Genomic DNA, 13,780 nt, shown 5'->3' with positions numbered 1-13,780 from the left:
ATGCTGGTCAGGCTGGGAGGCAGACCCAGCTCAGATGGCTCCTGCCCCCTCCACCTCAGCACACAGATGAGGCCCCTGCAGCTATAGAGAACATCTTGGAGAATGGGTCTCAGACAAACAAGTCAGTGCAGGGCCCTTTATTTTGTTTAAACACACAGAGAGAGCAGCTCCTTATTTGCATAAGGTCTCTGGTTCACACAAGACAGGCAGATGCTGACATAGAAATAGGATAAAGGAAGACTCTGTTCTTTTGTTGACAGCATTCATACAACCATGAAAAGCCAAACACCAAGGAAACAAAAGGAAAAAACTTTCCAAAGAGAGTCTGGGCCTGTAATGTATTACATTATGAGTGAGATACAGAACAAGATGGGCAGTTCATTTCTGCTTCTGAAAAGAAACCAGTCATCCATTTCCTTAGGGCATCCTTGAGCTCCTGGTTCCTCATGCTGTAGATGAGAGGGTTCACTGCTGGAGGCACCACTGAGTACAGGAATGACACCAACAGATTCAGGGATTTGGAGGAGATGGAGGGGGGCTTCAGGTTAGCAAACATGGCAGTACTGATAACGAGGGAGACCACGGCCAGGTGAGGGAGGCACGTGGAAAAGGCTTTGTGCCGTCCCTGCTCCGAGGGGATCCTCAACACAGCCCTCAAGATCTGCACATAGGAGACCAAAATAAAAACAAAACACCCAAAGGCCAAACAGGCGCTAACAACAAGAAGCCCAACTTCCCTGAGGTAAGCATCTGTGCAGGTGAGCTTGAGGATGTGGGGGATTTCACAGAAGAACTGGTGCAGGACATTGCCCTGGCAGAGGGGCAGTGAAAATGTATTGGCTGTGTGCAGGAGAGAATTGAGAAACCCAATGCCCCAGGCAGCTGCTGCCATGCGGACACAAGCTCTGCTGCCCAGGAGGGTCCCGTAGTGTAGGGGATGACAGATGGCAACGTAGCGGTCATAGGCCATGACAGTGAGAAGAGAAAACTCTGCTGAAATGAAAAAGACAAACAGAAAGACTTGAGCAGCACACCCTGCATAGGAGATGGCCCTGATGTTCCAGAGGGAATTGGCCATGGCTTTGGGGAGAGTGGTGGAGATGGAGCCCATGTCAAAGAGGGAGAGGCTGAAGAGGAAGAAGTACATGGGGGTGTGGAGGCGGTGGTCGCAGGCAATGGCGGTGATGATGAGGCCGTTTCCCAGGAGGGCAGCCATGTAGATGCCCAGGAAGAGCCAGAAGGTCAAGACCTGGAGCTCCCGTGTGTCTGCGAACGCCAGGAGGAGGAAGTGGGTGATGGAGCTGCTGTTGGACATCTGATCCCTTTGTTCATGAGGGTCTGCCAAAGGAGGAAAGCACACTCAGAAGTTAGGGCTGCGCTGAGCAAGTCTCTTCACATTCCCTGTGTCCTTTTGATTAGGACCTTTTGATTTCCCCAAGTTTTGAGCTCTGCTTTGTTCTGGCCAAACACGGCATGAGGAGGAGGCTTCTGCCCATGGGCTCCGGAGCAGTCACCCCTGCTTGACAGCAGTGGGCATCTGGGAAAGGTGGGGCAGCTTCTGAAAGTCACCGTTTGCCTCATCGGTAATCCCTGTGTCATGAAGACAAGCTGGTCAGCATTTTCCAGCAGGAGAATGCCAGGGAAACTCCCACAAGTGCTCAAAGTGCAGTGATCTCAGCAGAGCCAGCTCACCCCCCAGCTCCACACTGCATTTTCCACAGCCCCACAGGTTTGGGTGGTTTGAAGGACTTTGGTCCCACGGACACAGCTGCGTGGCAATGTTGGCGTGTGAGCCACACCTGAACCCCCTCTTACTAGAGAGTATGGATGTAAGAACAAGAGCAGCATGGACAGGAGGGGAAGGTGGAGAAATGCTCCTGCTGAGAGAAGACAGAGACCCATAGAACTAAGGAGTTTCTCCTCCTTGGTGTGTGGCTGCTGAGGAGGCACCTCAGCCAGAAACCTCACAGCCTTGATGTCAGAAGCTTTGCTGAGCGTAAGAGGAGACCATGGGATTTTCAGTAGAAGGTGCCCTCATTACAGGAGATGGCAGGAAGGTGCCCGAATCACCCTCCCAAGGCACATGGGAGCTGCTCCCTCTCTTTCCCTGCCCAGGGCTCTGCTGCCTGGAGCTGTCCCTGCTGGGAGCTCTTTCTCTGGCAGCGCGTCTCCTCGCCGGCAGTGCACACAGAACCCATCACAGATGCTGTGTGCTCAGCTCTGTCCCGCAGACACCTCCTGGCAGCAGAACACTGCCCAGGAGCATTTCTGTGGGTGCAGGCTCTGACAGGAACATCTGACCGACTCTGATAAGGCTGGAAAGGTGATGCTGGGTGCTCTCTGTAAGCTGTAGCATATGGATTTTTCTTACTCCCTGATTTATTCACCTCGAAGTGAAAAAGATTTGGAGGCTCTGTGCCTTCTGAAGAACGGGGAGACAAATCTCCACGTCTCACCCCCCCCCCCCCAAAAAAAAAAAAACAAAACAAAAAAAGGCAGAAGACTGAAAGCACAAACTCCTTCGCTTTCAGGTAGCTTCTGCCTTGACGTTCTTCTTGAAAAGTTTCCTCTGCCACTGCCCTTCAGCTGTGACCTGACCCACGCAGTTCTCTCTCGGCAACACCAGGACCCCGCCATGCAAGGAGTTGCTCCTTCCACACACACCTTCTCCCCACAGCACCTCCGTGGGAGGGGGAGAGCTGACCCTGGCAGGCGGCAGAGTCCCTGCCCCGGCACAAAGCCCCTGGGGTGCAGGGACCCTGCTGGCAAGGACAGCCCTGCCCACTCCTGCCTGCACACCCACCTTCACACATGGCAGTGGTCCTAAGGAGAAGGCAGCCATCGTGCCCTCTCCCTCTGGAGGCACAGCAGGGCATCCCTGCTCTGGAGCACATTCTTCACCTCTACACTAGAGGAAGTGTCGGAGTCCTCCTGAAAGATCCCATAGACCATGGGAGGAGCAGCTTTTGGACATCTTTCCAGGAACTGCAGCTGCAATTGCCCTAACCCAGAGACTTACCATGTCAAGGGCTATGAAGATTTCTCCCCCACAGTGAGCCCTCAGCATCCTCCCTCTCCAGACTGCCCTTAGCCTCTCTCTGCCTCCCTGCTCTGCCCTCGCTGCCTGCAGGCAGTGCTCTCAGCCCTGCTGTGCCGTGCAGAGGAGCTGCTCCTGGGCAGAGCTGTCTCTCTGCAGCGCTGCCCGCTTGCCAGGAGCTCCCTCTGGCCCAGCAGCCCGACCCAGCTCAGCAGCAGAGGACCAGCCCACGGTGGCACTCTCTCTGTCCCCTCTGGGCTCCCTGGAGGTGTCCCTGGGGCTCCAGGGGAACCGCCTGTGAAAAAAAACTGATGCAATCTCTCATGTTCCCTCCCTCAGCTGCGCAGAGACACTGCACAGAAGAAGAGCTGGCCATGAGTACCCCCTCTTCTTGTCCCATCAGTAGCACACATGGGGTCTTGGACTCTTGGTACCAGGATTCCTTATGGCAAGTCACCGCTTGCCTGGTGCCACAGCTGGGGGGCTTCAGCCCAAACGTGCAGCAATGATCTCAGCCAGGGGCACAGACAGGACGAGCTGGAGCCGTTCCTGTGGCAGACAGAGCTGTGACATGGTGGCAGAGCTCAGTCCACCTGATCTTCAAGGACAGCCTCCTCCAAGCTCTGCTATAGTCCAGATCATAATTCAATCTAACCCTGAAAGGCAATTCAAGGGCACCAGAATGAGTGTTTACTCCTTCAGGAAGAGTTCAAGGAGAAACAAAGCCACTGTGTGGCCACTGCTGAGTTTAAGAGAGCGGGTGGAGCTATATGGGAGATTCTCTACATCCTCTTTGCCTCAGTCTGCCCCAGCAAGGTCTCCCAGGGCTGTGAGACTCGGGGCAGGAATCTGGAGGAACGCCACCAGCAGTGGATTGTTCCCAAGTCACCTTAACTAAGACAATCCTTACCAGTCTATGGGACAGGAGGGGTGGCAGCTGAGGGAGATGACAGGGTAAGCCAATGTCCCAGCATGTCCAATGACACTCCGTAATCATTGAAAGGCCATGGAGGTTGAGGGAGGGAACTCCCTGATGACTGGCAGCATCCAAATATTGCATGCTCTTTTAAAAAAATCGCCAATGGATAAGCAGGGAAAGTCAAGGCTGTGCCCCAGAGTGTGTCCGCTCAGAACACATTTGTGGGTGTCTGAAACCCTGGATTTACCCAGGGCTGCTTGTGTCCCACTGTTCTCTGCTTCCTGTGATGGAGGAACACAATTGCTCAGCGCAGGGAGAGAAGCGCTCGTCTTTTAAGTTGGAAGTCAGCAAAGTTTTCAGCATCTTCCCCCACAATATGTTTGTGCCCGAATTAGGATGTCATGGCTTGCATGGGTGCATAAGGAGATGGGTAACTAACCAGACAGCTGATTGGGCTCAGAGGTCTGTGGTCAATACGTGGTACTCTGCCTTGAGGCATCTAGCTTGAAAGCTCCTGCAAGGGTCTGTCCTGCCACCTTCCCTGTTTAACATGTTTTTAAGGACCTGGAGGAGATGCAAGTGTTCTTTTTCATAGGATTTGCAGACACTACCCTGGTAGGAAAGGCTGGCATGGCAAAGGACATAGACATGTAACATAGACTATGTAACCTGTTTATAGAAGGGTATCAAATTTTGTCAGACATGACTTGCCCTTTTTGAAGCCATACTGGATGCTACCTATAACCTCCTTATTTTCTATGTGCCTCAGCAGAGTTTCCAGGAGGATCTGCTCCATGATCGGGCCAGGCACAGGGGTGAGACTGACTGGCCTGTCGTCCCCCAGGTCTTCCTTATTTCCCTTTTTGAAAACAGGGCTTATGTTTCCCCTTGGCCAGTCAGCAGGAAGCTCACCAGACTGCCACGACTTCTCAAATATGAGGGACAGTGGCTTAGCAACTTCTTCTGCCAGTTCCCTCAGGACCCGCGGATGTGTCTCATCAGGTCCCATGGACTTGTGCACCTTCAGGTTCCTCAGGTGGTTTATACATGATCTTCACCTACAGTTGGCAGTTCTTCATTTTCCAGCTCCTTGCCTTTGCCCTCTGCATCATGGGCAGTGCGGCTGCTGTCTTTGCCAGTGAAGACTGAGGCAAAATAGTCATTGAGGACCTCAGCTTTGTCTCTGTCCCGGGTGACCAGTTCTTGCATTTCCTTCCGGAGAGGGCCCACATCTTCCCTAGTCTTTCTTTTCTCGCTGACATACTTAAAGAAGGATTTTTGTTTGTCTTGATGCCCCTGGCCAGATTTAGTTCAATCTGGGCTTTAGCTTGCCTCACCTGATCCGGGGATGCTTGAACAATTTCTCTGTATTCTTCCCAGGCTTCCCGCCCCTGTTTCCACCCCCTATAGGCCTCCTTTTCTCTTGCGAGCATGTCCAGGAGCTCCTTGTTCATCCATGTTCATCCTCCTGGCTTTTCTGCCTGCCTTCTTCTTTGTAGGGATGCATGACTCCTGAGCTTGGAGAAGGTGAGCCTTGAATATTAACTGGCTTACTTGGGCCCTTCTTCCCTCCAGCGCTTCATCCCATGGCACTATACTGAGCAGTTGCATCAAGGAGCCACAGTCAGCTCTGCTAAAGCCCAGGGTGGTCAGCTTGCTGCGCACCTTCCTCGCTGTCTTGACAATCTCAGACTTGATCATTTCATGGTCACGGCAGCCCAGGCTGCCCTTGAGCTTGACACTGCCTACCTGCCCTTCTTGTTGGTAAGGACAAGGTCCAGCAGAGCTCCTCTCCTCGTTGGCTCCTCTACCACTGAGAGAAAGACGTCGTCAATACAATCCAAGAACCTCCTGGACTGCCTATGCCCTGCTGTGTTACCCTTCCAACAGATGTCAGCAAACTTGCTGAGGGTACACTCTGTCCCCTCATGCAGGACGTTGATTAACATGTTGAACAAGACTGGCCAGTACTGACCCCTGGGGAGCACTGCTACTTACAGGCCTCCAACTAGACTCTGCGCCGAACACTATGCTATCAGCCTCATTCCGCACAGTATTCTTGTGTCCAGTTAGGACATTATGGTCTGATTGGGTGGATAAGTAGACGGGTAATAAATGAGATCAGTAGTCGGGCTTGGAAGAACGTGGTGAATGCATAGTGTTCTGCCCAGAGGGATGTATCTAGTCGGTACCACCATGTTTCAAGGGCTTTTAATTACCCAAAGGAGATGAGAAAATGCTTTTTTTTTATACCATTTGTAGATGACACCTCACTGGGAAGAGCAGACACTATATTAATGGGCAGGGTTGCCATCCCAAGGGACCTAGACAGGCTTGAAGGACAGGCCACTAGTAACATCATGTTATCCAACAAGGACAGATCTAAAGTTCTTTCGCTGAGGTTGACTAAGGGCCTGAAGTGTCAGAGGGCAGGGACTGCCTAGGTTGGTATCAGCACTGCAGGAAAGGCTCTGGTGGTCCTTCGGTTTCATTAGGCAAAACAAGGAGCCATCAGCAAAGGCCAAAAGCATCCTGGGTGGTATGAGCAGGAGCACAGCCAGTGGGAGTGATTACCGCCCTGGGCTCAGCACATTTGAGAACAGATCCAGAATACTCCCCCAGGTTCTGACCCCCTGCAATGCGTGAGAGACACTGGTAAACTGGGTCCCATACAGTGGAGGGCCACCAAGGTGGTCAGGGTTGGAGCACTTCTGCTGTGAGAAGAAGCTGAAAAAGCTGGGCTTGTCCAGCTGGAAGGAAAGAAGATTTTGGGGGAACATGCAGCAGCATGTCCCAGTGGACAACAGGATGCCCAGGAGCCAGCAATGTGTCTTGGTTGCTGAGAAGGCCAATGGCATCCTGGGGTGCATCAAGCAGAGTGTGGCCAGCAGGTCGAGGGAGGTCATCCTCCCCCTCTACTCTGCCCTGGTGAGGCCTCATCTGGAGTACTGTGTCCAGTTCTGGGCTCCCCAGTTCAAGAAAGACAGGGAACTGCTGGAGAGGGTCCAGCAAAGGGCTACAAAGATGATGAGGGGATTGGAACATCTGTCTTATGAGGAAAGGCTGAGGGACTTGGGGCTTTTTAGTCTGGAGAAAAGGAGACTGAGGGGGGATCCTATTTATGCTTATATATACTTAAAGGGAGGGTGCCAGGGGGATGGGAACAGTCTTTTGTCAGTGGTGCCCAGTGATAGGACTATAGGGAACAGGCACAAACTTGAATGTAGGAAGTTCCATCTTAACATGAGGAGAAACTTCTTTCCTTTGAGGGTGGCAGAGCACTGGAACAGGCTGCCCAGAGAGGTGGGGGAATCTCCCACTCTGGAGACATTCCAAACCCGCCTGGGCGTGTCCTGTGCAACCTGCTGTAGGTGACCCTGCTCTGGGAGGGGGCTTGGACTAGATGATCTCCAGAAGTCCCTTCCAACCCTGACCACTCTGTGATTCTGTGAAACTGGAGAGATGTGGATTTGAAGGGTGGACTGTTCGGTGGATGAGGAACTGCTTGGATGGTCCCATCCAGTAGTGGTCAACGGCCTCATGTCCAGATGGAGACTGGTGACAAGCGGTGAACCTCAGCTATCCGTACTGGGACCAGTACTGTTCAATATCTTCATCAATGACATAGGCAGTGGGATCGAGTGCACCCTCAGCAAGTATGCTGATGACACCACGCTGAGTGGTGCGATTGAAACTCCCAGGGGACAGGATGTCATCCAGAGGGACCTGGAAAGGCTCAAGAAGTGGGCCCGTATAAACAGCATGAGGTTCCACAGGGCCAAGTGAAGGGTCCTGCACGTGGGTTGGGGCAATCCCTGATATCAATACAGCCTGGGGGATGAAGGGATGGAGAGCAGCCCTGCCGAGAAGGACTTGGGTATACTGGGGGGTGAAAAGCTGGACATGAGCTGGCAATGTGCGCTCGCAGATCACAAAGCCAACGGTATCCTGGGCTGCATCAAAAGAAGCATCACCAGCAGATCGAGGGAGGGCATTCTGCCCCTCTGCTCTGCTTTGGTGAGACCCCACCTGGAGTGCTGCTCCAGCTCTGGAGCCCTCAGCACAGGAGAGACATGGACCTGTTGGAGTGGGTCCAGAGGAGGCCACAAAGATGCTCCGAGGGCTGGAGCACCTCTGCTGTGAGGAAAGGCTGAGAGAGTTGGGGTTGTTCAGCCTGGAGAAGAGAATGCTCTGGGGAGACTTTATTTGGGCCTTCCAGTACCTAAAGGGGGCCTACAGGAGAGCTGGGGACAGAGTTTTTAGCAGGGCCTGTTGCGATAGGACAAAGGGTGAGGGCTTTAAACTAAAAGGGGGGAAATTTACACCCGATATAAAGAACCTTTTAACAATGAGGATGATGAGACACTGGCCCAGGTTGCCCAGAGAGACAGGAGATGCCCCATCCCTGGAAACATTCCAGGCCAGGTTGGCTGGGGCTTGGAGACAGCTCATCCAGTTGAAGGTGTCCCTGCTCATGGCAGGGGGGTTGCACTAGATGGCCTTTAATGGTGCCTTCCAATCCAAACCATTCCATGATTCTAAACAGAGCCCGTTTTTACTGGGAGGGGACCAAGTCTGTACTGGAAGGGTTTAATGAAATCCAGTTTCAAATGGCACAATGCCCAGTCGTACTGGGAGGGGATGAGAGCATCCAGTTTATACTGGAAGCATGCTCAGCCTGTACTTGGAGGGGTGAAAGAGGACTAGTTTGTAGTGGGAGGGGCCAAGTTTGTACTGGCAGGGGTTAAAGCAACCCAGTTTGTACTGTGACAGAGCCCGGACTGTAGCGGGAAGGGGCCAGGGGCTCCAGTTTGGACTGGGAGGGTGGCCCAGTGTACCCTGGGAGGGTCTAAAGGGATAAAGTTTGTACTGGGACAGGGCCCAGTCTGTTTGTACTGAGACGAGGCCCAGACTCTGCTGGGATTGGCTCAGAGGATCCCGTTTCTACGTGGAGAGGGCCCAGTCTGTACTGGGAGGAAAGTGGGGGATCCAGTCTGTACTGAGATGAGGCCCAGTCTGTACAGGGCAGTGTTAAAGCGATTCATTTTGTACTGGTACACAGAGTAGTCTGCACTGGGAGCTGGGCTGGGATCCACTTTGGACTAGGAAGAGGCTCTTTCTCCGCTGGGAGGAATTAAAGGGATTGTCTTCATACTGGGACAAGGCCCCTTCTGTACTGGGAGGGAATCAGGGGATGCAGTTTGGACTGGGACAGGGCCCAGTCTGTCCTGGCATAAGTTAGAGGATCCAGATTGTATTGGAGGTGGCCAGTTGGTAGTGGGTGGGGACCGGGGAGTCCATTTTGGACTTGGCATTGGCCCAGTCTGTACTGGGAGGGGTTAAAGGGATCCAGTTTCTATTTGGACGGAGCCCAGTCTTTACTGTCAGGTGTTTAAGGGATCCAGTTTATAAAGGGACAGAACCCAGTCTGTACTTGGAGGGGTAAAATGGAGTAATCTCTATTTGTTGACAGTCAGTTCTGTACTGGGAGGGGAGCACGGGATCCAGTTTGTACCAGGAGGGGACCCAGTCTGTACTGGGAGGGGGCCACAGCATCTAGTTTGTACTGCCACGGGGACCAGTCTGTAGTGGGAGGGGTTAAGGGATTTGGTGTGTACTGAGAAGGGCGCAGTGTATACCAGGAGGGTTTAAAGAGGTAAAGTTTCTCATGGAATGGGGCCCAGGGGTTACAGGGAGGGGGCCATGGGATCCAGTTTGTCGTGGCACCTGACCCAGTTTCTGTGTGGAGGGGATGAGGTGGTGGAGTTTGTACTGGGACAGGAACTAGTTTTTACTAAGAGGGGATGAGTGATCCAGTTTGTACTAGGAGAGGGCCCCATCTGTACTGGCAGAGGTTGAAGAGATCCACTTCGTACTGGGTCAGGGCCCAGTCTCTACTGGGAGGGGTTGAGGAGATCCACTTTCTAGTGGGACAGGGACCAGTCTGTCATGGGAAGGGTTAAAGGGATGCAGTTTATACTGGGAGAAGGCTCAGTCTGTACTGGGAGGGGATTGGGGATCCAGTTTGTACAGGGACGAGGCCCAGTCTTCTTGGGCTTGGTTCAAAGGGCCCCATTTTGGACTTGAAAGGGCCCAGTCTGTGCTGGGAGGTTGCCAGGAGATGCAGTTTTTACTTGGATGGTGCCCATTCTGCATTCCAAGGGTATCAGGGGATCCCACTGCTACTGGGATTCGGCCTATCTGTCTATACTGGGACACGTTAAAATAACCCACTTTGTACTGGGACAGGACCCTGTCTGTACTGGGAGATGTTAAACACCAAGAAGGCAGATGTCATGGTGGGAGTCTGTTATAGACCACCCAACCAGGATGAAGAGACAGATGAAATATTCTAGAAGCGGCTGGGACAAGTGTCACGATAGCCAGCCCTTGTCCTCGTGGGGGACTTCAACTTACTGGATGTCTTCTGGAAATGCAATACAGTGGAGAGGAAGCAGCCCAGGAGGTTCCTGGAGTGTGTTGAGGATAACTTCCTGACACAGGTGGGGAGGGAGCAGAGGAGGGAAACACCCCGCTGGACCTGTTGTTTGCCAACAGAGAAGGGCTTGTGGGGGATGTGAGGATTGGAGGCCATCTTGGGCATAGTGATCATGAAATGACAGAATTTTCAATTCTTGGAGAAGTCAGGAGTGGGGTCAACAGAACTGCCACCTGGGACTTCCGCAGGGCGGGCTTTGGCCTCTGTAGGGGTCTGGTTAACAGAGTCCCTTGGGAGGAAGTCCTGAAGGGCAAAGGAGTCCAGGAAGGCTGGACATTCATCAAGAAGGAACTTTTAAAGGCACGGGAGCAGGCTGTCACCATGTGCCGAATGACGAGCCATCAGGGAAGAAGACCTGGCTGAACAGAGAGCTTTGGCTGGAACTGAGGGGAAAAAAGGGGTTTATGACAGTTGGAAGAAGTGGCAGGCAACTCAGTTGGACTGCAAGGATGTCATGAGGTTATGCAGGGAGAAAAGTAGAAGGGCTAAAACCCAACTAGAAATTAATGTGGCCATGCCATAAAAGACAATGAAAAATGTTTCATAAATACATCATCAACAAAAGGAGGGCCAAGAAGAATCTCCATCCTTTATTGGATGTGGAGGGAAACACAGTGACCAGGGATGAGGAAAAGGCTTACATACTTAATGCCTTCTTTGCCTCAGTCTTTAAGAGTAAGACCAGTTGCTCTCTGGGTACCCAGCCCCCTGAGCTGGAAGACAGGGTTGGGGAGCAGAATGAAGCCCCCACAATCCAAGGGGAAATGGTGAGGAACCTGCTACATCACTTAGAAATACACAAGTCTATGGTGCCGCTTGAGATCCACCCAAGGGTACTGAGGGAACTGGCGGGATTGCTCACCAAGCCACTTTCCATCATTTATCAGCATTCCTGGCTAACTGGGGTGGTCCCAGTTGACTGGAAGATAACAAACGTGGCGCCCATCTACAAGAAGGACCAGAAGGAGGACCTGGGGAATTACAGGCCTATCAGTCCGACCTCGGTGCTGGGAAAGGTTACGGAGGAGATCATCCTGAGTTCCATCATGCAGCACATACAGGAGAACCAGGCGATTAGACCCAGCCAGCATGAGTTTATGAAAGGCAAGTCCTGCCTGAGAAACCTGACCTCCTTCTATGACAAGGTGATCGGCTTAGTGGATGAGGAAAAGGCTGTGGGTGTTGTTTACCTGCGCTTCATTAAAGCCTTTGACAGTTTTTCCCACAGCATCCTCCTGGAGAAACTGGCTGCTCATGGCTTGGACAGGTGTACACTCTGCTGGGTAAAACACTGGCTGGACGGCCAGGACCAAAGAGTGGTGCGGAATGGAGTTCAGTCCATTTGGTGGCCGGTCACAAGTGATGTTCCCCGGGGCTCAGTACTGGGCCCGGTTGTCTTCAATATCTTTATCAACGATCTAGACAAGGGGGTGGAGTGCCCCCTCAGTAAGTTCGCAGATGACACCAATTAAGGTGGGAGTGTTGATCTGCCTGAGTGTCGGAAGGCTCTGCAGAGGGATCTGGACAAGCTGGATCCATGGGCCGAGGCAAATGGTGTGGGGTTCAACAAGGCCAAGTGCCAGGTCCTGCCCTTGGGTCACAACAACCTCACGCAGCGCTACATGCTTGGGGCAGAGTGGCTGGAAAGCTGTGCAGAAGAAAAGGACCTGGGGGTGTTGGTGGCTGAATATGAGCTGGCAGTGTGCCCAGGTGGCCATGAAGGCCCACAGCATCCGGGCTTGTACCAGTAATAGTGTGGTGAGCAGGACTAGGAAAGTGATTGTCCCCCTGTACTCGGCACTGGTGAGGCCCCACCTCGAGTATTGTGTTCAGTTTTGGACCCCTCATGACAATAAGGACATTGAGGTGTTGGAGCGTGTCCAGAGAAAGGCAACGAAGCTGGTGAGGGGTCTGGAGGACAAGTCTTGTGGGGAGCGGCTGAGGGAACTGGGGTCGTTCAGACAGGAGAAGAGGAGGCTGAGGGGAGACTTTCTCGCTCTCTCCTGTTCCCTGAAAGGACGTTGTAGCAAGGTGGGGGTTGGTCTCTTCTCCCAAGTAATGAAAGAGAGGACTTGAGGGAAATGACCTCAAGTTTCTCCAGGGGAGATTTACATTGCGTATTAGGAAAAATTTATTCAGCTAAAGGGCTTTCGAGCACTGGAACAGGCGGCCCAGAGAAGTGGTTGAGTCACTATCACTGGAGGTATTTAACGGATGTGTAGACGTGGCACATAGGGACATGGTTTAGTGGTGGACTCGGCAGTGTTAGATTTACAGCTGGACTCTATGATCCTAAAGGTCTTTTGCAATTCTCAATGATTCTGTGATTCTTTTGGGACTCTGGATTTTGTTTTGTCCTTGCCCCTTTTTGGGAGGGCAGGAGGTGTCACAGAATTTTCCTACACTCAGCCTCGCTCGCCCTCACACCCCACTGCCCCCAGAAGAGCACTGAGCCACCAGTGAGGGGCAGGACCTGCCTTCCCAGGGCCTGGGGGTCAGGGTCTGGCCTTTCTGCTGCATCAACCAAACCAAGGGGTTCCTCAGCGTTACAGCCACCTGCACAGTGCCTTTGCCTACCTGCAGCCACAGCCTCCAGTTATCTCCTCTAACGAGTCCCTGGGGAGACTTTGGCAGTAAGGACCCTCAGTGGGGCCAATCAAGGCTTCAAGGTACTTTGCTTCTGACTTGGACTTCTGGAGCACTTTGTTCAATCTCCTCTCAGTGCCTGAGGCTCATGGACTCAGCACCAAATACACCGTGGGGCTCATTAAAAGACAGAAAGCTCTAACAAGGTGTTCATCGTTCTTGTAATTTTCTTCAAATCTTCAAGACTTGTACAGCCAATTAGAGAGGTTTCAGAGTGTAGTTAAGGAGGAGATTTCAAAGTGCACCTAAGAAAAATGTCTTTTTTATTTTAAAGGATATAATGTATTACTCCCGATTATCACTTATGATTAGGATAGAAGCATTCTCTGATTGTTCTGGATACAGGGTGTCCCTTCAGGGGGTCTGGATAGGGAGGAAAAGCAGTCCATGGAGGTCTGACACTGTAGGACAGCTTTGCTCCTCACCTCCCCACCCTCCCCATTTCTGACATTGGCCACCTGGGACTGACACCCCTGGTCCTTGCATCAGACTTCTCCACTGAAGTCTGCAGCTGGATGTCACAGCTCCATTGCCCCATCTCCCACCTGCGCTCCTCAGAGCCCTGGCTGCACCCAGGCGCAGGAGAACTTTTCCTGTTTGTAAGAAAAGGAAAGTAAAGCATTACAGAAAAAGTAAATGCCTGCGGGGCATTTGAACGGGTTCCAGGATGCAGTGAGGA

At 52.5% G+C, this 13,780-nt stretch overlaps 1 protein-coding gene across 1 annotated transcript; it reads right to left on the bottom strand.

The window, feature by feature from the left end:
- Nucleotides 1-346: 346 nt before the first annotated feature.
- Nucleotides 347-1,315, bottom strand: LOC309685629 (olfactory receptor 14C36-like; the record flags this gene model as incomplete). Its single annotated transcript, XM_082501367.1, has 1 exon — nt 347-1,315. The coding sequence occupies one exon, from the start codon at nt 1,313-1,315 to the stop codon at nt 347-349; it is 969 nt and encodes a 322-aa protein (XP_082357493.1).
- Between the last annotated feature and the right edge of the window lie 12,465 nt (nt 1,316-13,780).

The sequence above is a fragment of the Vanellus vanellus genome, assembly GCF_965231255.1.
Source record: "Vanellus vanellus genome assembly, contig: HAP1_SCAFFOLD_147, whole genome shotgun sequence".
Lineage (NCBI taxonomy): Eukaryota > Metazoa > Chordata > Aves > Charadriiformes > Charadriidae > Vanellus > Vanellus vanellus.
The sequence above is the reverse complement of the archived record's forward strand: the minus strand, read 5'-3'. Positions and strand labels throughout refer to the sequence as shown.